At 40.7% G+C, this 21687-nt stretch overlaps 1 protein-coding gene across 5 annotated transcripts in view; it reads right to left on the bottom strand.

Moving 5' to 3' along the window:
• unc5da (unc-5 netrin receptor Da) overlaps window positions 1-21687 on the bottom strand; it is a 265603-nt gene that overhangs the window by 23246 nt on the left and 220670 nt on the right. For 3 of the 5 annotated variants that reach the window (XM_034297177.1, XM_010878072.5, XM_010878074.5), the window contains 4 exons: window positions 20817-20849; window positions 18915-19100; window positions 14803-15210; window positions 12134-12221 (listed from right to left, as the gene is read on the bottom strand). In XM_034297177.1, coding sequence (XP_034153068.1) covers window positions 12134-12221; window positions 14803-15210; window positions 18915-19100; window positions 20817-20849 — 715 coding nt within the window. The remainder of the gene's footprint in view (window positions 1-12133; window positions 12222-14802; window positions 15211-18914; window positions 19101-20816; window positions 20850-21687) is intronic. The other 2 variants (XM_010878073.5, XM_010878075.5) reach the window with 1 other exon arrangement.

The following is a 21687-nucleotide window of genomic DNA, read 5'->3' as shown; positions in this document are numbered from 1 at the left end:
GTAGGGCCCAATTACCCTATCTGTTAATAAATATGTTTACACTTATTTGGATAGATTTCTCAAGAAGCGAAATGCACATCTACAACATCTTTTAGGGGAGTCTTTCTTTTCTGTGAAGCCATTAGCTTGCCAGATCAGATATGCCACTTGCTAATTAAGTAGCTGGAAAATAGGCATATTTTGAGTCTGTTCTAATGCGCTCTGAGCAATAGCTTGGCCATAAGGTTAATAAGATAACATTGCTGGTTGTCAACAGTCCTTTTTAATACTATGTTTTCAAATGTCAGAAAAAAAATATTCCTCACTGAATTATATCCACCACTGAGGTGTGGAAGACATCAACCTATAAGAAAAATACAATTTTAGTCAAAATAAACTAATATTTGAAATGGGTATTCTTGCCATTAAATATTTAAAAAATATTTGACAAATGAACAAGACTTTTGAATTAGTTTGGATAAATGTGGCAAATTCAAATTAATTGATTGAATTTCAATTCAGTAATTGTAAACTGACCCCAAACCTGCTTGACAGCAAAGTCACAGAAACAGCAGGTAATAGTCCCCTAGGCTGCCCTTTTCTGTATATCTCTATCTGCCTATATGCCAAATAATAGCAGATTGCCTCAATACAGTGGACTAACATTCACATCTTTAACCAGTCACCCAGCAAGGAGATGGTGTAAAGACACCGAACGGGGAGGTGTGTGGGGGGGGGGGTACACGGCTCTGTCTGCTGAGTATCTCCAGGGCTGTGTCTACAACTTCAAGCCTTTTCCTGACACATCATGTGCTCCCCTGTAGTGTGCAAGATGAGCTAAGTATGCATGCTGGGCAGAGTGTGTGTGTACTTTTATGTGAGAATGTGTGTGCTTTACAGGGGTGTGTATGTACAGTACCTGCTTGCATACATCTGTGCACGAGTGCGTGTGGTTATTATTAAGGGGGAGATATTGTGAGAAAGAGGGGAAACAGAATGTGATTGACTGAGATGAACTTGCAGTTCAAGTTTAGTGCTCAAATGCGCAGGAGGCAAACAACAACAACATTCTTCCTTGCAGGTTCTTGCTCGAAAATGGTAGAATAACGAATCAAAATTCTATAAAAACTAAGAAATAACTGACAACAATAATAATAATAAAACAGAACAGAAATGATCTCTGTGTGTCTCTGTGTGTGTGTGCGTGCGCGTATCTACAGTATATGTTTGTATGGGTGAATGCACACATGAGTTTCTGTGTGCCCAGTTGAGCAGAGGCAGTGTACGTACAGAACGTATTCAGAACATGTCAATCAATATAAAGGCAATACCTCACAATGAAAATAAAGTATTTTTAATATAAAATAATCATGTACACAAGTATTCAGACCCTTTATTCAGTACTCTGTAGAAACACCTGCAGCAGCATTTACAGTTTCTCGTCTTTTAGGATAGTGACACTTGGGCCATTTCTTCCATTCTCCCTTGTAGATCCTCTCAAGTCTAGTAAGATTGAATGGGACTAAACTGTCCCATTCAATCTGATTGACAGATTGAATGGGTCACTAAACTGTGATCTTCAGGTCTCCTCCAATTTGTTCAATGGGGTTCCAGTGTAGGCTTAGGCTGGGCCAGGGATTGTTGTTGTGCTAAAATATGAATCTTGTACCCAGTCAGACGTCCTGTGTGGTCAGATTTCCTTGAAGGTGTTTTGTTCTGTTCATCCTTCCCTCAATCCTGACCAGTCTTCCAGTCCCTTGCGTTGATAAGTGAACAGTACCTTGTTTTCGATGAATTTGGCATTCAGGCCAGATAATGTTTTTTCTGTCAGAGTCTTTCAGTTCAGGCATGTCATATGACTTTTACCCATGCTTTCATTTGGACTAAGCCAACAGCCTAATAGGTAAAGAAAATGACCTTAGATAGCAATCTAACTTCAACTAGTTCAAGACAAAAATAAGTTACCTAAACAAAGGAGCTAGCTAATGTGAGCTAGCACAATCAGTCCTACTACTTCTGTCGAAATGCTCAATATTTTCAAAACAAAGCTGGCTATCTGGGTCAGTTTAAAACCAACACCAAATTTTGAGCAACTGTCACACAGCTTACCTAGAAAATGCATGGAGGGTTCTTCAGTAGTACTGGTAAAGTAAGTCCATGCTATGGTAAAAGGTACCATCATCCACATTACACTGATAGCCAGGACAAACAGCTGTAATCAACAATCATAAGGTCATATTCCCACTAAACACAAATAGCAGAATAAATTAGCTGCATGTATTAGAAGGTACCAGTGCACTTTTAAATTGTGCCTTAGTTGTGCACAGCATTGTGCAAATTCATGCTTGTTACCATTAGAAAAGCTGTTTTGAGCTGTTTTGAACAAGAACAGCTTAGCTCACCAGAGTTCCCTAGTAGTACAGTTTCTTAGGCTAGTAGTCCAGTTTCTGTCTGACAGGCAGGCTAGGTATACAGTTTTACACTGATGTACCACTGATGTGCCAGTCTGGATAGGTCATATCAATCAATCAATCAAATGTATTTCAAAAATCAGGAGTACAGCAGGGTTGATGCACAGTGGCTAAGAAAAACTCCCTAAAAGAGTCGAAACTTAGGAAAAACCTAGGGGGAACCAGGGTGGCCAGTCCTCTTCTTGCTGTACAATTTGTACAAATTGTTATAATTAATAAAGGCATACAGGCTGTGTCCAGAGTATAAAACATTATCCAAGTCAGAAGCAATACTAGACGGACAAAGACATGGACAATCAGGAGGGGTTGGGTTAGCGGAGTGGCATCCGAAATCATCAGGTATTGTCAGCTACTTGATCTGCAACACAACCAGGAGAGCTTTGGACCGCTACAGGTCATTTGGGCCTGGTACTCCTGAGGTATGGTCCAAGGGCTCATGTCTTACTAAGTTTAGATGGAGCAGGAAACAAGGAAAATTTAGAAAGCACATTCCTTAGATTTACAAAGGATTTACAAAGGATTGTCGATGTGCAGTACGCTGCTTGCTGTTACCTACCTGGCTACATACCAAACGAATATACTCTATATAAACCAATTGGTTAAATTCTACTTTAAGAGTTTACCAACGCAATATTTTTATCTGTTTACCCAACTTTTCTACACCGGGACTGAACCCCCCAAGCTAAGTACCATTATTATGCCTTATCACTGTAATTGTTGTAGCTACAACACGGAGGAGAACTATCATCTTCAGGTAAAGATAGAGTTAGAGGCTCGGCTTCAGACGAAAATGTCAGGCAAGGATTATGTTAGTGTATGAATGAGAAAAACTGTCTGTGCCACCAGGAAGAAATGATAGTGTTGTTAGCCCCCCGGCACAGCTCCTGCAGCTGGATAAGAACTTTCTCTTGTTCACTGGGAAGAAATGCCGTCGACCAGTTAAACCTGTGTCGCTGCTAGAGCTGACAGAGATTTTCAACAGCTTTTCCTCACTGAAACCGGGGTTAAGGCCCGAGCTGTCTTCGGAGGGGAATGATCGGCAGGTAAAAAATGAAAACTTTAGTCATCTGTGATTCCATGACACCGACGTAGCCGCAAATCTGGGGTTGGTGCTAGCAAAGTCTAAAACTGGCAAGTATAGAGAGTACAGAGATATTGTTATTCACGTTGGAACCAACGACGTTAGGATGAAACAGTCAGAGGTTACGAAGCAGAACATGGCATTAGCTTGTAAACTAGCTAGAAAGATGTGTCAGCATCGAGTAATTGTCTCTGGCCCCCTCCCAGTTAGGAGTAGTGACGAGCTCTACAGCAGACTTGCGCAACTCAATCGCTGGCTGAAAACTGAGTTCTGTCCGTCGCAGGAGGTACAGTTTGTAGATAACTGGCTCTCCTTTTGGGGGGGGGGGGGGGGGGGGGGGGGGTCTCACTTGTCTATTTAAATTTAAGCCAATTGTTTGGGTTGTTTGTTTGTTATTGTCATGTTTGTATGTGTTTTCTTCCATTTTAATATTTTTAGATGTTTAATTATTAACTTGTTTATTTTCACATTCTCTCTTTTTGCATATGTAAATATATGTTTTTTAACAGATTGTGTATCAATTAAGTAACTTTAGATTTGATGAAAAGGTGCAGGTCTTTTAAAATAACTATTTACATCACTATACCATTTACAACATCAGCTTTTTATTCATTTTAGAAAGCTCTTACAAACTAAAAATTTTAATTTGATCTGAAATGCTGTTTCTCTTAAGAATTATTCTCACATCAGTTAATATATAACATTACAGAATTTTGGTCATTGTTATTTTTTTACATTTTTATTTTTGTTTAGAATCTTTATTTTATTTAAATGTTTCTGTTTTTTTCCCCCTGTTATTTTTTTAAACATTTTTAATATATATTTTTTTTACCAGACAACAGACCTTGTATCAATTAAGTAACTTTAGATTTAAAAAAGGTGTCGGTCTTTTAAAATAACTATTTACATCACTATACCATTTACAACATCAGCTTTTTGTTCATTTTAGAAAACTCTTACAAAGAATTATTCTCACATATGTTAATATATACAACTACAGATTTTTGGCCATTGTAATTTTTCTACAGTTTTATTTTTACATTCTTATGTAGGCCTATATTTAGAGTCTTTTTTTTTCAGTCTTTTTTTTTGTAATAATATATATATATTTTTTTTATATCTGTATATCTGATTAACCTGTTTTCTATCTCTGATACAGCTGTATCTAGTATGTTCAACATCTGTCGTCTTAGAGCTTCAGAGGCACATTCAGAACCTGACTGCCCTTCTTGCCCTAAAGGTGAAAATATGACAGAGTCGCCATAGGACGGATTCACAGTCCTTAGCTGTTTTGGTGAGGGCTCAACAGTAGACATGTCAGCGCAGTACTGCTGAAATTCACTGTCATTTTCTCTGAGATTTTTCAGTGCATCAAGACATCCCTGCACAACTTCAGCTGCACTGCACAAATCAACATGCTGAGACTGTAGGATGGCATTTGCTGGTTTTAATATGCCAAGAAGATTTGCCAATTTAAAAAAAATGGCGTTGCTTCAGCTGAGAGAGAAGCCCGGAGGCTTCTTTTGCAAGGTCAACTGATGCATTGTCATCATTGGAAACCTTAAAAAGAATGTCAAGAATGACTTCCTCATTATCCACAACACATGTTGTGACTTCATAATGACTTGTCTAGCGGATTTCAAACAGTCTCTTGAGATACGGGCAACTGTATCTCTGAGAGACAAAATGATGCCTGAAAAAAGAGTTCAGGGAGCCTGACAAGTCAAAGAATCTTTTGGCACAAGGTTCACTTTGAATTGCATGTATGACAGTGAGGTGAAGCCGGTGGTTATAGCAGTGGATGTAGGGGATATGCCTGCCCAACCTTTGTTGTAATAAAGCCTGAACACCACCTCGCACCCCACTCATCACTGATGCTCCATCATAACACTGGCTCATTATATTATCAGCACTGTATCCTGTTTCAGACAAATTGCAATATTTCAGTAGTGATGTAATCAGCATCCAGCTGCTGGAGTTCTAACAAGCCAATGAGATGTTCCTCTGGCACACCATTGCACACAAAATGAATAATAACAGACATATTTTCAGTGTTGCACCGATCCCTTGTACCATCACTTTTTAAACAGAATGCAGCTGAATCAGCAGTGTCATATTTCTGTTTTGTTTTTTTTTTTAACCATGGATGCCAAAATTTCAATCACTTCATTCTGGATGGTTTTGGAAGTGTACTTTGCATTTTGTGGGATACCTGATGTAATGTAAGCCAAGTATTTATTTTTTCTAACGTGTATTTAAACAACTTGGCAAAAAGCCCCGCAGCTATGCAATCTTCCTCACTGTCACGTGTTTCACAATCCCCGCGTAGTGGAAGCTCATTGACTGCTAAAAACTTAACAACAGCTGCCATGCTTTTTATGTAATAGCGAGCAAGCATGCTACGGTCTCCCCCGACACCTGACGGTGGCAAAACTCTGTCCATGAGGTCGAGGCTTGTAAATGAGCTTGGCAGCACGCATGTTTTTGAAGACCACGGTCACGTTCTAATGCTGCTTTCCAGTTTCGAAACGAACGTGTCATTTTCAGAGAAAGCAACACCGAACACTCGACACAGAAAACAAAAGCATGCATCGCGCTCTACAGAATATTCAAGCCACGGCCATGACTGATACCAAGCGGCCGAAAAGCATCTCTCTCTCGCTCCAAAATGAGTTCGGGGGTATGATTTCAGAACTGGCTGGTAAGGATTTGCCCTGTTTAAATAATTTGGGACAGAACTGCTGTATCTTTGAATGGGTGTAATTGTGCTTTTGACAACATCGGAAGCTGCTGATGAACTCGACTCATTTATTTATCCGACCTCATTGCCGAAAATGGAGGAGGAGGTGGTAGCTGTGTCCTCCTGCTGAGCTACAGTTGTTTTCTTTTGTACTTTCGGAACAAGAAATCAGTACATGTTGTGTTTTATTAGGCTACTAGAGTGTGTGGTAATCAAGTTCACTAATAGTTATAATAAAGTTCATTGGCTGTGACTGTCGTTATTGCTTCATAATGCAGCACGTCCGTTTACCTCAAAAGTAGCGAAGTGAATGAGCTAAGTCTGTCTCGGAGGGAAAAAAGAGAGGGGGTTGGGCAGAAAATAGAAAATAACTAATCTGGAGCTGAATTAAATATCTCACTAATTTTGTTATTGGCTGTTATGTGGTGCGGGCCAAAGCGGGCCAAGCTTCTGATTGGGTGGGCCAGGCCCACCCTGGCCCCCCCGTGGAGCTGGGCCTGCGGCCAGGCCTGATCTGCTGAAGGGTGACGGACACAATCCTAGCTGGAGTGGTGCTCTTCTTTTATCTAGGAACATTGACAGGAGTCTCACTCCTATAGCCTCACCATTAGATAGGGTGCAGGTCCGACCGCAGGCTGTTAGCCAGCATGCTAGCATAGTGGAGTCTGTCGATAGCATAGCCAGAGTAGTTAGTACAGTTTTACCTATTGCTACTGTGATTCATTCCAGGCTGAGAAAGGTTAAACAAGGTAATGCTAACAATAGTAACCTTATTACGAAAAAGCCTTCCTCCACCTTGGTCACAAATAAAAATGACTGTATCACCTCGCATCTCAAAATGGGACTCCAAAATGTTAGATCCCTTGCTCCAAAGGCTGTCGCAGTAAACAAGATGTTATTGGCTTGTATGAAACGTGGCTAAAGCCTGATGAATTCACTGCCCTAAATGAGGCCTCTCCTCCTGGTTATACTAGTGATCATATCCCTCGTGCACCCCGAAAAGGAGTGGGTGTTGCTAATATTTATGACAGGAAATATAAATTTACTCTCAAACACATCACTGGTTTTCATTCTTTTGAAGTTTTACTCATGAAAGTTAACCAGGCTGATAAATCATTTTACATAGCTACTATTTACAGGCCCCCCGGGGATTACACAATGTTCCTCAATGAGTTTCCAGAATTCTTGTCTAAAAGTCTTGGCAGATAGTATTCTAATTTCTGGAGATTTCAATATTCATATGGAAAAGTCCAATGACCCTCTTCAAAAAGCCTTTGAAGCCATAATTGACTCAATGGGTTTATCGAACACGTCTCAGGTCCAACACACTACCACAATCATACCTTTTAGATTTAGTCCTGTCACGAGAAATAGATATTGTAGATCTAATAATTTCCCCCCAAAATCCTGGAATATCGGTTCACTGTCTTATTACAGTGTCTACATAAGACTCATCTCTACAGCATGGTCTATGATTAAGTGTAGTCTGGCCCAGGGAGTTGAAGGTGACCAGAAAGGCTAATTACTGTCCACCCTTGCTGTCTTATCAGGTGGGCTTTCATCGCCACTGGGATGCCCTCCCTCCAATGCCATTCGGGGGCGGAGTCACTTGCTTGTAGTTGTTTCTCTGTTGCACACTTGTGCAATTGGGCTGTACGCTGCTGGCAATACTCGGCCCTCATTCAAGGGGGTTGTGGTTGGTGGGTGTCCCTTTGGTTGATGCTTGGCAATGTGGGTGGATTGATTTGCTGCCTGTTGAACTCTGTCTGAGGCCTCTTCCAGATATGGCCACAGTGTCACCAGACCCCCCTGTCTCAGCCCCAAGGTCTTACGCTGCTATATTATTGTGCTGGGGGAGTAGGGTCAGTTCTGCTTCTCCACTATAAATCCTTGTAGATATATGGAATGCCTTTTCCCTGTCTCCTGCCGTTTTAAACTTAGGAGGACATGAGGTCCTGTCCCACACCTGAGGAGTACCTGGCTTGAAAGACCCGTTGCTGTCCTTGTCCAAAGTCCTCCTGGATGTGTTGCAGATCAAGACAATACCTGACGGTTTCAGCTGCCACTGTGCTGACACCTCCCCCGTGTTGTCCCTGTCCTTGACCATCTGGTCATGCTTCCGACCTGGATTAGGTTTTATAGAATCTGGATTCACATGCAATTATTAATTATTACAATTGTAATCTTAATATGTTCACCCGGCACAGCCAGAAGAGGACTGGTCACCCCTCTGAGCCTGGGTCCTCTCTAGGTTTCTACCAAAATTTCGGCCTTCTTACAGAGTTTTTCCTAGCCACTGAAATTCAACACTACTGTTGTTTGCTCCTTGGGGTTTTGTAAAAGCAGTTTGTGACAACTGCTGATGTAAAAAGGGCTTTATAAATACATTTGATTGATTGATTTGATTGATCTACTGACCTAAAGAGATAATGAAATATTTTACATTGGCATAATTGTACATTGTACAATTGACAAACAGTGGATTTAAAATGTCTACACTCCCCTGCTAAAATGCCAGGTACTTGTGATGTAAAATGAGACAAAGATAAAATATGTCAGAACTTTTTCCACCTTTAATGTGACCTATAATACTTTGTTGAAGCACCTTTTGATTTTATTACAGCACACAGTCTTTTTGGGTAGGAGTCTATTAGCAATGCACATCTTGACATGGCAATATTTGCCCACTCTTCTTTGCAAAAGCGCTCCACATCTGTCAGATTGCGAGGACATCTCCCATGCACAGCCCTCTTCAGATCACCCCACAGATGTTCAATTCAGGTCTGGGCTCTGGCTGGCCCATTCCAAAACTTGAATCTTCGTCTGGTGAAGCCATGCTTTGGTGGATTTGGATGTGTGCTTTGGGTCGTTGTCGTGCTGAAAGGTGAACTTTCTCATCTTCAGCTTTCTAACGGAGGCCTGAAGGTTTTGTGCCAAAATTGCCTGGTATTTGGAACTGTTCATAATTCCCTCCACCTTGACTAAGGCCCCAGTTCCAGCTGAAGAAAAACAGCCCCAATGCATGATTCTGCTACCAGCATGCTTCACTGCCACCAGCAAACAGACCTTGTGGAAAAATTGCCAATAAGTTCAATCTTGGTTTCATTAGACCATAACACATTTTCCCACATGCTTTTGGGGACTTGATGTTTGTTTTTGCAAACTTCAGGCGGGCTTGGATGTTTTTCTTTGTAAGAAAAGGCCGTCTTGCCATCCTACCTCATAGCCCATTCATATGAAAATGACGGGAGATTGTTGTCACATGTAGCACACAGCCAGTACTTGCCAGAAATTCCTGCAGTTCCTTTAATGTTGCTGTAGGCCCTTTGGAAGCCTCTCTGACCAGTTTTCTTCTTGTCTTTTCATAAATTTTGGAGGGACGTCCTGCACTTGGGAATGTCTCTGCCATATTTTCTCCACTTGATGATGACTGTCTTCACTGTGTTCCATGGTATATCTAATGCCTTGGAAATTATTTCGTACTCTTCTCCTGACTGATGTCTTTCAACAATGATATCGCTCTGATGCTTTGGAAGCTCTCTGCGGACCAACGCTTTTGCTCTGAGATGCAACAAAGAAAATGTCAGGAAAATCTTACTAGAACATCTGAACTTCATTTTTGATTAATCAGTGTCACTTTAAATGATGTCAGGTGTGTAATGACTTCTATTTAACATGAGTTTGAATGTGATTGGTTAATTCTGAACACAGCCACATCCCCAGTTATAAGAGGGTGTGCATACTTATCCAACCATGTTATTATAAGGTTTTTATTTTTCATTTTTCCCCCTCGAAGATTACAGTTTGGGAAAGCTTGTTTTCATTTACAACCCTGTTTCCAAAAATGTAAAATGCAAATAAAAACAGAATGCAAATCATTGAATCCCTATATTTAATTTGAAATAGTACAAAGACAACATATCAAATGTTGAACCAGAGAAATGTGTTTTTGGAAAAGTATGTGCCATTTTGAATTTGATGCCAGCAACACATTTGAATAAATGTTGGGACATGGACATGTTTATTACTGTGTTGCATGTCCTCTTCTTTTAACAACACTCTGAAAGCATTTGGGAATTGAATAGACCAATTGCTTTAGTTCTCCATATGAAATGTTTTCCCATTCTTGCTTGATATAGGATTTCAGCTGCTCAACAATTTTGAGTCTCCTTTGTCATATTTTTTGTTTCATAATGCGCCAAATGTTTTCAATGGGTGACAGATGTGCACTGCAGGCAGGCCAGAGGCACTAATGCAACCCCATACCATCACAGATGCTGACTTTTGAACTGTGAGCTGATAACAAGCCGGATGGTACTTTCCCTCTTTAGTCTGGAGGATGTGTCGTCCATGATTCCCAAAAATTATTTCACATTTTGATTTGTCAGACCATTTTGCCTCAGTCCATCTAAAATGAGCTTGGGCAGCATTTCTGGATCTTGTTTATATTTGGTTTCTTCTTTCCATTTTAGAGATTAAGCTTGCATTTGTGGATGCAGTGACAAACTGTGTTCACAGACAATGGTTTTCGAAAGTGTTCCTGAGCTCATGCAGTGATTTCCATTATAGAATCTTATCTGTTTTAATGAATTGCTGTCTGAGGGCCCGAAGATCCTGGCCATCCAACATTGGTTTTCGGCCTTGTCCCTTGCATACAGAGATTTCTCTGGATTCTCTGAATCTTTTAATGATATTATGTACCGCAGACAATGAGGTCTTTGAACTCTTAGTTGTGATATATCCTGGTTGTGCTGCAGATCAAGACGATACCTGATGATTCCAGTTGCCACTCTGCTAACCATCCCCAATCTCCGACCCTGGTTGTCCCTGTTCTAGTCCATCTGGTCATGCTTCTGACCTGGATTAGGTTTTATAGACTCTGGACACAGCTAAAATGCATTTATTAATTGTTACAACTATTACTCTTAAAATTTTCACCCAGCACACTCAGAGGAGGACTTTTGCAGCATGTTGTTGACAACAAAATCAAAAAGGCATATATTTTTCAAGGAACAATACTATTTTTCAGTTTAAACATGTGCTATATTGGTTTTGTACTATTCTTTATTCATTAAATGATTAGCACATATTTGCATTCTGTTTTTATTTCCATTATACACAGCATTCCAACTTTTCTGGAAACCTGGTTGTCAATAAAAATAAGTAAAACTGCTTGAAAATGTATAGGAATAATATAATCACTGTGTGGGGTGGGAAGAACTAAAGACTATTTTCTGGAAACACCTCAAACTATTAGACATTTGACAACCGGAAACTTTGAAGTGGAGAGCATGTAATTTGTCATTTCATCCTAGCTTGGTGGCAAACCCCTTTTCCTCTTCTGCTGTGCTGGCAAGGGCTTTGTCCATCATGGTCACCAACAATAAATAGGAAATAGGTCTGCTGAGAGGGGTTTAAAGAAGCTTATAAACTGGGTGGTTTGTGTTGATAAACGGTTTATAAGCACAGTAAGGCGTCTTGGAGATTGGTGATACATTGCCAATATATTACAGCTATGTGACTTTTCCTGGCACTCCTTTAAGTGTCGTGCCTAAGAACTGCTCTTAGCCATAGTATATTGGCCATATACCCCACCTCCCTGTGCCATGCTTATGCATGGAGTGTTCCAGGTCTTGCAGGCTGAGAGACTGGTATGCACTGTAGCTTCAGACATCTAACCCTTGTGTTCGTCTGTCTACTGAACATGCATTTTGAAAAGTAAAAAAAAATAGCAACAACAAAAAAGCAGGTCTAGTAGGTTTCCACAATGCCATGAAATGGTAGAATGAAAGACAGAGATGGAGGTAGGGAGGGAGGCAAGCAGCCTGGTCCTTTTTGCCCTATTTGTTTTTCAGGTCTCACCTGCTGCTGTCCTCCTGGTTGATGACCATATACATTTCCCAGGTATTGTCCTCAGCTACCCCCCCATGGGGCACTAACAGACTCACACCTACACAAAGAAAGAGAGAAAGAGAGGGAAATAGAAAACCTTATAACTAGGCTGGGCATCTGTATAAGCACTTGGTGACAACTGCTGATATAAAAATGGGCTTCATAAAATACATGTGATTGATCTTAGAGATGTAAGGGAACATGTATTTGCACCAAACTATAGCACAGGATAGGTTCACTGTACTCTGTGAATTCAATATATTTTTACACAGAAACACATTGCGAATTAAGTTCTTCCATACTATGGTTTGGAATTAATATGAAACAGGGTACCAATGGCACCCTCTTCTCCTTCACTAAGAAATAGGGCACTATTGGAATGCAGATAGAATGCAGATGGGGAAGCACATCTCTTAGATAATAACATACAGTGGGGAGAACAAGTATTTGATACACTGCCGATTTTACAGGTTTTCCCAATTACAAAGCATGTAGAAGTCTCAAATTTGTATCATAGGTACTCCTCAACTGTAAGTGATGGAATCTAAAACAAAAATCCAGAAAATCACATTGTATGATTTTTAAATAATTAATTTGCATTTTATTGCATGACATAAGTATTTGATACATCAGAAAAGCAGAACATAATATTTGGTACAGAAACCTTTGTTTGTAACTACAGAGATCATACGTTTCCTGTAGTTCTTGACCAGGTTAACACACACTGCAGCAGGGATTTTGGCCCACTCCTTCACACAGACCTTCTCCAGATCCTTCAGGTTTCGGGGCTGTCCCTGGGCAATACAGACTTACAGCTCCCTCCAAAGATTTTCTTTTGGGTTCAGGTCTGGAGACTGGATAGGCCACTCCAGGACCTTGAGATGCTTCTTATGGAGCCACTCCTTAGTTGCCCTGAGTGTGTTTCGGGTCGTTGTCTTGCTGGAAGACTCAGCCATGACCCATCTTCAATGCTCTTACTGAGGGAAGTCCAAGATCTCGCGATACATGGCCCCATCCATCCTCCCCTCAATACGGTGCAGTCGTCCTGTCCCCTTTGCAGAAAAACATCCCCAAAGAATGATGTTTCCACCTCCATGCTTCATGTTTGGGATGGTGTTCTTGGGTTGTACTCATCCTTCTTGTTCCTCCAAACACGGCGAGTGGAGTTTAGACCAACAAGCTCTATTTTTGTCTCATCAGACCACATGACCTTCTCCCATTCCTCCTCTGGATCATCCAGATGGTCATTGGCAAACTTCAGACGGGCCTGGACATGAGCTGGCTTGAGCAGGGGGACCTTGCGTGCGCTGCAGGATTTTAATCCATGATGGCCTAGTGTGTTACCAATGTTTTTTTTGAGACTGTGGTCCCAGCTCTCTTCAGGTCATTGACCAGGTCCTGCCGTGTAGTTCTGGGCTGATCCTTCACCTTCCTCATGATCATTGATGCGCCACGAGGTGAGATCTTGCATGGAGCCCCAGACTGAGGGAGATTGACCGTCATCTTGAACTTCTTCCATTTTCTAATAATTGCGCCAACAGTTGTTGCCTTCTCACCAAGCTGCTTGCCTATTGTCCTGTAGCCCATCCCAGCCTTGTGCAGGTCTACAATTTTATCCCTGATGTCCTTACACAGCTCTCTGGTCTTGGCCATTTTGGAGAGGTTGGAGTCTGTTTGATTGAGTGTGTGGACAGGTGTCTTTTATTCAGGTAACGAGTTCAAACAGGTGCAGTTAAAACAGGTAATGAGTGGATTACAGGAGCTTCTTAAAGAAAAACAAACAGGTCTGTGAATTCTTACTGGAATTAGGTGATCAAATACTTATGTCATGCAATAAAATGCAAATTAATTATTAATAAATCATACAATGTGATTTTCTGGATGTTTGTTTTAGATTCAGTCTCTCACAGTTGAAGTGTACCTATGATAAGAATGACATGCTTTGTAAGTAGGAAAACCTGCAAAATCGGCAGTGTATCAAATACTTGTTCTCCCCACTGTAGCTCTAATAATTAGATCATATAAGGTATAACTGGGAGCTTCTTAAACCTTGTCTTTAACTATGTTGACTTTCTAAAATCGCTAATCAGGCTTACCACTTCATCTATCTGAGAACGTGTTCTTTTAATAAAAGTAGATTCTATTAAAAACACACTATGTCGTCGGCTGTAAGAAAACAACAAGCAGAGTCCAGACACAGAAAAGCATGCAAGCACACACAAACACATGCTTGCAAACTCACATGCGCACACACTGCCCATCTAATTCCTGTCTCCTGTCCCTTGAGGCACTTTTTATCAACTGGCAGGTTAGATTGGCACTCTAGAAAGTAATTGTTTGTGGGTTTCAGTGTCACTGGCAGTTTGTATGCGTGTGTGTGTGTGTGTGTGTGTGTGTGTGTGTAAGGTGCTCTCTTTGCAGAATTGATTTAAGAGTCCCAGTGGCCCTGTTTGGCCATTACCTCTTTGGCTGTCACCTGTAGTAAAGAGACCTGACAGCCCAGCAGGTGTGTCTGTTTGTGTGTGCCTCTGTGAAAGCAGGCCAGTGTGTGTTTAGGGTACATTTGTACCTCCAGGCTTGTGTGTTTGCTTGCATGCGTTTGACTGTGCTACATTGCCCATACAAATCATAACCCTCACCAGTATTGGGGACCACCAGCCTCCCTCCTGCATGCCCAAACACTCCAGCTGTACTGAGTGGGGGCCTGGAGGACATAGATGTTGGGTGGGTGGCAAAGATGATCTTCTCCTTCCGGCCTCTCAGGGTCCCCTCCACCCCAACTCCACTGTAGTCAGGTGCAGGGCCCCTGGGGAAGGTTTGGGGATGGGCCTTCTGGGCGTGGTACTCGGCCCCCCTCTCTGACACACCCAGGGACACCATAAAAGAAGAGTGAACTTTGACCTTGAGATCAGGCAGTGGGTCAAAAAGTGAAGGCTCCTGGGAAATCAGTTCTTTATCCATGGAGTCCTGGAAGCATATGGGGCTGGTGTATGTCCGTGACACTGTCAGGTCTGGCTGCAGGGATGAGTTCATCAATAGGGGGTTGCCTAGAGACAAGAAAATACATTATTGGTTTATTGGTGAAATGTTATGTTATGATTGATTAAGCAGTACACTTTTTATGTTCCAGGTCAATTTGAGCCCACACAGGAATTACAATGTTTAACACAAAAAGGTAATTGTGGCTTAGAATGTCATCTTTTACAGTTGCAAAGAAAGATATTCACTCTAGAATTGGTTCCAATGTCATCAAAATAAGTAGAACATTATTAACATTCATTTGACAGACACAAATAGCTTGCCATTTATAAATAAACTTGATTACCCTGTTAAAATTATTCATACAATGTAGACAAGCCAACCCACAATTTGGTGGGTATGTTAGAATCAAAATCAATCTGTATTTCAGCATGTTACTTTATGTTTTCTAATGATATGTAACTTTGATATGTAATGTTATAGCCAGTTGATAACTAGGTGAACTACTTGTGGCGCAACAATAATCCCATTATTTGAAGCACTACCGCAGAACCGTTTAAGTCGCTGACTCAGCTTAATTTAACAAGCTTTGTTAAGCAAACTTTCCTGCCCATTGTCAAACTTTAGACATGCTGGTGGACAAAAAACCTGAATCCCCAAATTCTAAGCTAGTACTAAAAAAAATAAAAGCATTATTACACATGCACTGCTTCAGGTTAGATTAATTAAAGATCAAAATCAACTGCAGTAGTTCATTGTAGTTAAATCAGGGATTTCATCCTCATCTTTGATCAGCATGTTTGCACCATCACGTTTGCTAATGACAGTGGAAGGAATGATCATCATATGACGATGATAGTCAAGTGGGAGCAGGTCAGGGATGTGGGAGTGTGGTGATAGGACTGTAATCTATCCCTTAAAAGACACAGGTGCTCATTGTGGACTTCAGCTAAGGGAGGTGCAAAAATCTACATCAATGGAACTAAAGTGAAGTGGGTAGAATTCTTCAAGTACCTTGCTGTCCAAAAATTCCTGGTCCCAACAAGGAGACTCTATTCACGAAAGCAACTTGGGTCCACAAACTCCTTGTCAAGATGATAGAGGTCTAACAAACAGCTTTACATAACAATTATTCTATCTGTCTGTCTCTATAGTAGGTGTTGATCTTATACATATAAGGTGTTATACATGTCTGTGCTTGTGTCTGTTGCGTTGGGCCCATTTACACTAGGTGAGACTGAACAAAATATAGATACATTTGCCTTCATTTGCATAAAGGTGCACTGGCAACAAATGATCTAGTGCAACTGCATTTGATATTTGCTTCAACAACATGGCAGATGTGGATGAGATTAAAATTAGAAATGTATCGATTTTTGCTTGTGTACATTATTACGACAAGACCCCAGTGAAACAAATCCTATAGGCTCTTATCAAAATTACCAGAAACATTTTATATTCCTGTACCATACTCACTTGCTTCAGCAGAATTGTTTGATAGCCAACATAATCTGTGATGTAAACTCCATAATCTGTGATGTAAACTCCATAATCTGTGATGTAAACGCCATAATCTGTGATGTAAGGTCATGGCTGGAAAACATAGCAATAAATAACCCTGCATTTACTGCAACAGGACCGGTCACCAAACCGGATAATCTGAAATTAAGGAAGACAAACTATTAAAAAATATAAACGTAGGCGATTTATATATACATAAAGCTACTTTTACTTTCCTCAAAGCATTTCTTTTTGGAATCAGTTATTTTTTTCTTGATTGAACGAGCACAGCACTGTCAACATCTAACTTTTAGTTTTTTAATGTGTCTGTACCCTATGGGGGCTCTCAGTGGTTATCAAATGTTTTTGCCTTATATTTAACAAGGATATCTCAATCACAACCCAATATGATAATTTTTTCCCAATAGGACAATCATTTGTATGCTATATTGACAGTTCATGAAAGAATAATATTAAGACAAATAATGGTTTCAGATTCTTGCATACTGCGTAATGGGCACAGATACGTGTTCTGTAATTTCCTGGTTCAACCACAGCGGTTAATACATGGGTGCAGCTATTACATGAGGTTCCACTGGCGAATTACTTCACAGAGGATTGTTTGTCGATGTAGAGGTTTCTGAAATTCATGTAGCATATGTGATGCAATTGGCTTTACAGGGTTTTCAAAAACATATTTTATTCTTCATTTTGGTAGTGTCCTATGACAAATGTTTAATACTGATGTACAATGTATGTACGAGTCATAATTCTCCGGGGAAATATATTTGGTTTACACACAAAGCTATAAAATGAATGGTGTGGTTTATACACTTTGCGGGTTATAAAGGGGGAATTATGGTATTTAAAAATTTTTTTTTTATTGTGACTGATTACACTGAGCAATTTACTATTTACTGGCTGTGTGCAGCCATATTTAATTACATTTCACAGCAGTCTGGGAGTCATAAGGTCAATCAAACCAAATCTCAAAAGAAAATACATTTCAAGAACCTGTCAGGAGGACAAGCACATGCAAGGATGTTAAATTCCAGATTTAGCATCCTTCACTCTATTAAGATCTAGAAGACAGAGTACAAAGCAGGGGTTTGAAAGAGGATTCAGTAGAAAAGCATTGGTCTGTGATCTGTCAAGCCATGATGTGGATGAGGCATAGAATCTGTTCAGAAGAAGGTTTGATGATGCTGCACCAATTATTTCCAATCGGATTATGATGGCAATCTTCAATGCAGAAATTACGATAGTTACAAGATGCAAAAAGTCAAATTGAAGTACCATACTGATCCTGTAAATTAGTATGGATAACAAAGAAAAACAACACCAAATCATAAAACATAAATGTACAACAGTCAATGTACAACTATTGCTTTCTCTTGTTTCTAAATGACCTGGCTTTGAACAATATGGACTACCATTCCTGAAAAACAAAATTTGCAGTAAAAGAGTGGAACATAAATAGGAAATTAAATGTATGAACTGGTTCTCCTCGGCAACAAAGGAAAAGGTGATGTAATTGCTGTTCTCTGAGGATCAAGAAAGGTAATGTATTCGAAAATATCCCCGCCAGATTTCTAAAGGACAGTGTCGATGTCAACAACAAAACCCTCCCTTACATGGTCAATCTCTCCATCAAGCAGGGTACATTTCAGAGCTCCCACTACAAAAACAATGTCAGTACTGAGGTGAGATCTACAAAATAACTTATCTCAACCGTTTGACTGCATGATGTTGGAAAGTACGAAAGGGTACTATTCTGGAATGGTGCTTTTGGGCCCACATGCGACACTGTGGACCCTTACATTTTATTATCAAAGCCAAACTCTCCCGGGCTAAAATAGTTAGGCTCTTACCTACGAGTGAGAACTCAGGCCTGTTGCATTGTCAGAACTCTATCTGAAGCTATGGGTGTAAGATGTTGGGTCCAGCAGGAGTAAATACTTGGGCCTCGACTGTTGCTCATCAATTATGTGAATGACATGCGTAAACTAGTGTCAGTGAATTATAATGGATATGCACAGAAGGTAACAAACAAGTTGTGAGGGAGTGGTTAATAGATCAAAGTGTTCACTGGAACTTCATAAATGGATCATAGATGACTTGTGCAGGAAATGACAACTGAAGAAAGCATCACTTACCTGGCAGTGACTATATCAGTCAGAAAGGCTCCTTAACAAGACTGCTGTGACCATGTTTGCATGTGCTTTCAGCTGTGTGTTTGTGTGTCTCTTTACTGTATACTGTATGACCTCACCTTGGCGGGCAGTCTTGAAGCTGAAAGACTGGAATCCCCCGGTCAGGGCAGAGGAGTCGATTACGTCCACACCATATTCGCTCTGGTTCCTCCGGTACAACGTCACAGCCACAATCAACACCACCACCATCACCACACCTGCTGCCAGGCCTGAATAAAGTGCCACGTCACTGTTACCCTCCAGACCTGTGGGTGGGCGGGATAGATAGTGTAATCAAACCTTAACCATCTGAGAAAAAGACAATGTTACCTCACAGATGTACTGTATACTCAGAGAGGAATTCAGTAGGTAAATACATGTTATGACAGTATAATATGGGACTAGTGATGAAAGATTTAATTGTTGGTTCAGTTAAGGTTCAGCTATTTAGATTTCTTTCTATACTGGCCAAATGAAACATTCAGCACTGTACAAAGTTATTTTTATTATTAATTTGAAACACTTTGGGAGAGGCACAGTTGAATCAAGTTTATTCCAAACTTTCATAGTAATATCTCTCAAGGAAGACCTTTTTAGAGAAGAAAATGTGTTACCCCTGAAAACGCCTAAGCATATCTGGAAACATTTTTAGTATGAGTGGTTTTAGGAAAGAGATGGCTTTGTTGCTCTCCATTCACTGTCATATGCTGACGTCACTGAGGTGCTGTACTATCTTCCTCTGCAGCTTGTAAAAGCAGTAATGAGGAAGCTCGCTAGGATCACTGTCCTAATCAGTAATGAGGAAGCTCACTAGGATCACCGTCCTAATCATTAATGAGGACGCTCGCTAGGATCACTGTCCTAATCAGTAATGAGGAAGCTCACAAGGATTACTGTCCTAATCAGTAATGAGGAAGCTCGCTAGGATCACTGTCCTAATCAGTAATGAGGAGGCTCGCTAGGATCACCGTCCTAATCAGTAATGAGGAAGCTCGCTAGGATCACTGTCCTAATCAGTAATGAGGAGGCTCGCTAGGATCACCGTTCTAATTTGTAATGAGGAAGCTTGCTAGGATCAATGTCCTAATCACTAATGAGGAAGCTCGCTAGGATCACTGTCCTAATCAGTAATGAGGAAGTTCGCTAGGATAACTGTCCTAATCAGTAATGAGGAAGCTCGCTAGGATCACCGTTGTAATCAGTAAGGAGGAAGCTTGCTAGGATCACCGTCCTGATCACCCCAGCAACTGACTGGTGTGTCAGACACACACACAACCACACACACACATGCACACACCTGTATGTACATACACGCAAAGTTACACACAGACACACCACATCTATCTGGCCTCACCAGTACATCACAACATAGAGAAGAGAGTATGTGCCTGAAGACTGCTGGTTTAAATTGTTCTGCAAAGATAATGCACAGGAATGGGACTTAGAAAATTGCTAAGTAGCCTGAAGCTCAGGGAAAAGGAGCATTTGCCTAAATATGAAAGGAGGCATTAGCAGCAACAGTGGCAGGTTAATTGGGGGCTTGCTTTTTTTTTGGCAGACAGGCTGGCTGTGTCTTTTCCACTCATTCCCATAACAAAGGGAAAAAATGCTAAATCTGAGTGTGACAGTTGTGGCATCCCTGAAGTAATTGGCATTGATCGTGTTCATCAACAGGAAATGGTTTCTGGCATTTCTGAAAGAGACTGGCATTTTCAACTGAGGCAATGACAAATGGTGTTTGTTGTTAATAATGACAGGATAATGATATTGGTGCTGAGAGAATGTGAAATATTGTTGATATGATAAAATGTTTGTTGTTATAATGGTTCTGAATCAGGATGTCAGTGTTTGGCCTTAAAGTGGGATATCAGTAAGTGGAGTCGTGGCAATGTATAATTTTCATTATAGTAGTGGAGCAGCCATAGTGGTTTTAGTGTTTTACATGGTGTTCCAAAAAAAAACGGTGGTTGGGAAGAACTCACCCTGTGGCTTGGCGTTGTGTAGCAGCTTTCGATCTGCAAAGACACAGATACACCATAACAGTTTACTGTACTTCTATTTTAATGTAATACTTGGTATGTAATCTGCAGTGGCTTTTAAATGAGCACCCTTGTGTTTGCGCATATACAAAATGTATGCGTGTGCGTGCATGTGCTGAAGTGTATGTAAATCATTGCTTATAATAAACCAAAAATATTACTCAAACTAGAAGAAAAAAAACAAACAAATAATTGAATTCCTTCACAAACCAAAGACAAAGGGTATTATTTCATTTGGTTTCTGAAAGTAACTCATTGGATGTCCATTAAATGTTGTTGATGTCACGCCGGCCTCCCGGGGGGTGGCAGTGCCAACCCCTCGACTGCGCTCTGCCTGGCCGGTGTGCTAACCGCTGGCATGGGAACGATGGCAGCAACACCCCTTCCCCGCATCTGTGTCTTGTTGTGTTGATTGCCATTGCTTTAAGTAGCCTTGTTTTCTGTTCACCCCTCGTGGCTTACTGTGCTGTGTGTTTACAGTGTGTAGCCATGAAATGAGCTTTTCTCTGCTTATACGATAAACAGTATGTACCTTACTCCGCGCCTGGTGCTTTTGCCTCCCATTACGCATTAAGCTACACACAACTCATTAGTTAATTTGAATTGTTTTTATTTGACTTCTATTGTTTTATGCTGCCTTTCTTTAAGCGCCTCCCCCAACAAAATGAAAACACATCAAAATGTCTGTGAAACAAAAACTGTGCCAGGTGTACTTGTGTGCCGGGTCTACAATGGCTCATTAACTGGCCACGCTTAAGAGGCAATCCACCACCAAGTTGTCCCTACCCCGGACATACCATGAGAGAACACTGTA

This window comes from Esox lucius, chromosome 14, assembly GCF_011004845.1.
Source record: "Esox lucius isolate fEsoLuc1 chromosome 14, fEsoLuc1.pri, whole genome shotgun sequence".
Classification (NCBI taxonomy): domain Eukaryota; kingdom Metazoa; phylum Chordata; class Actinopteri; order Esociformes; family Esocidae; genus Esox; species Esox lucius.
The sequence above is the reverse complement of the archived record's forward strand: the minus strand, read 5'-3'. Positions and strand labels throughout refer to the sequence as shown.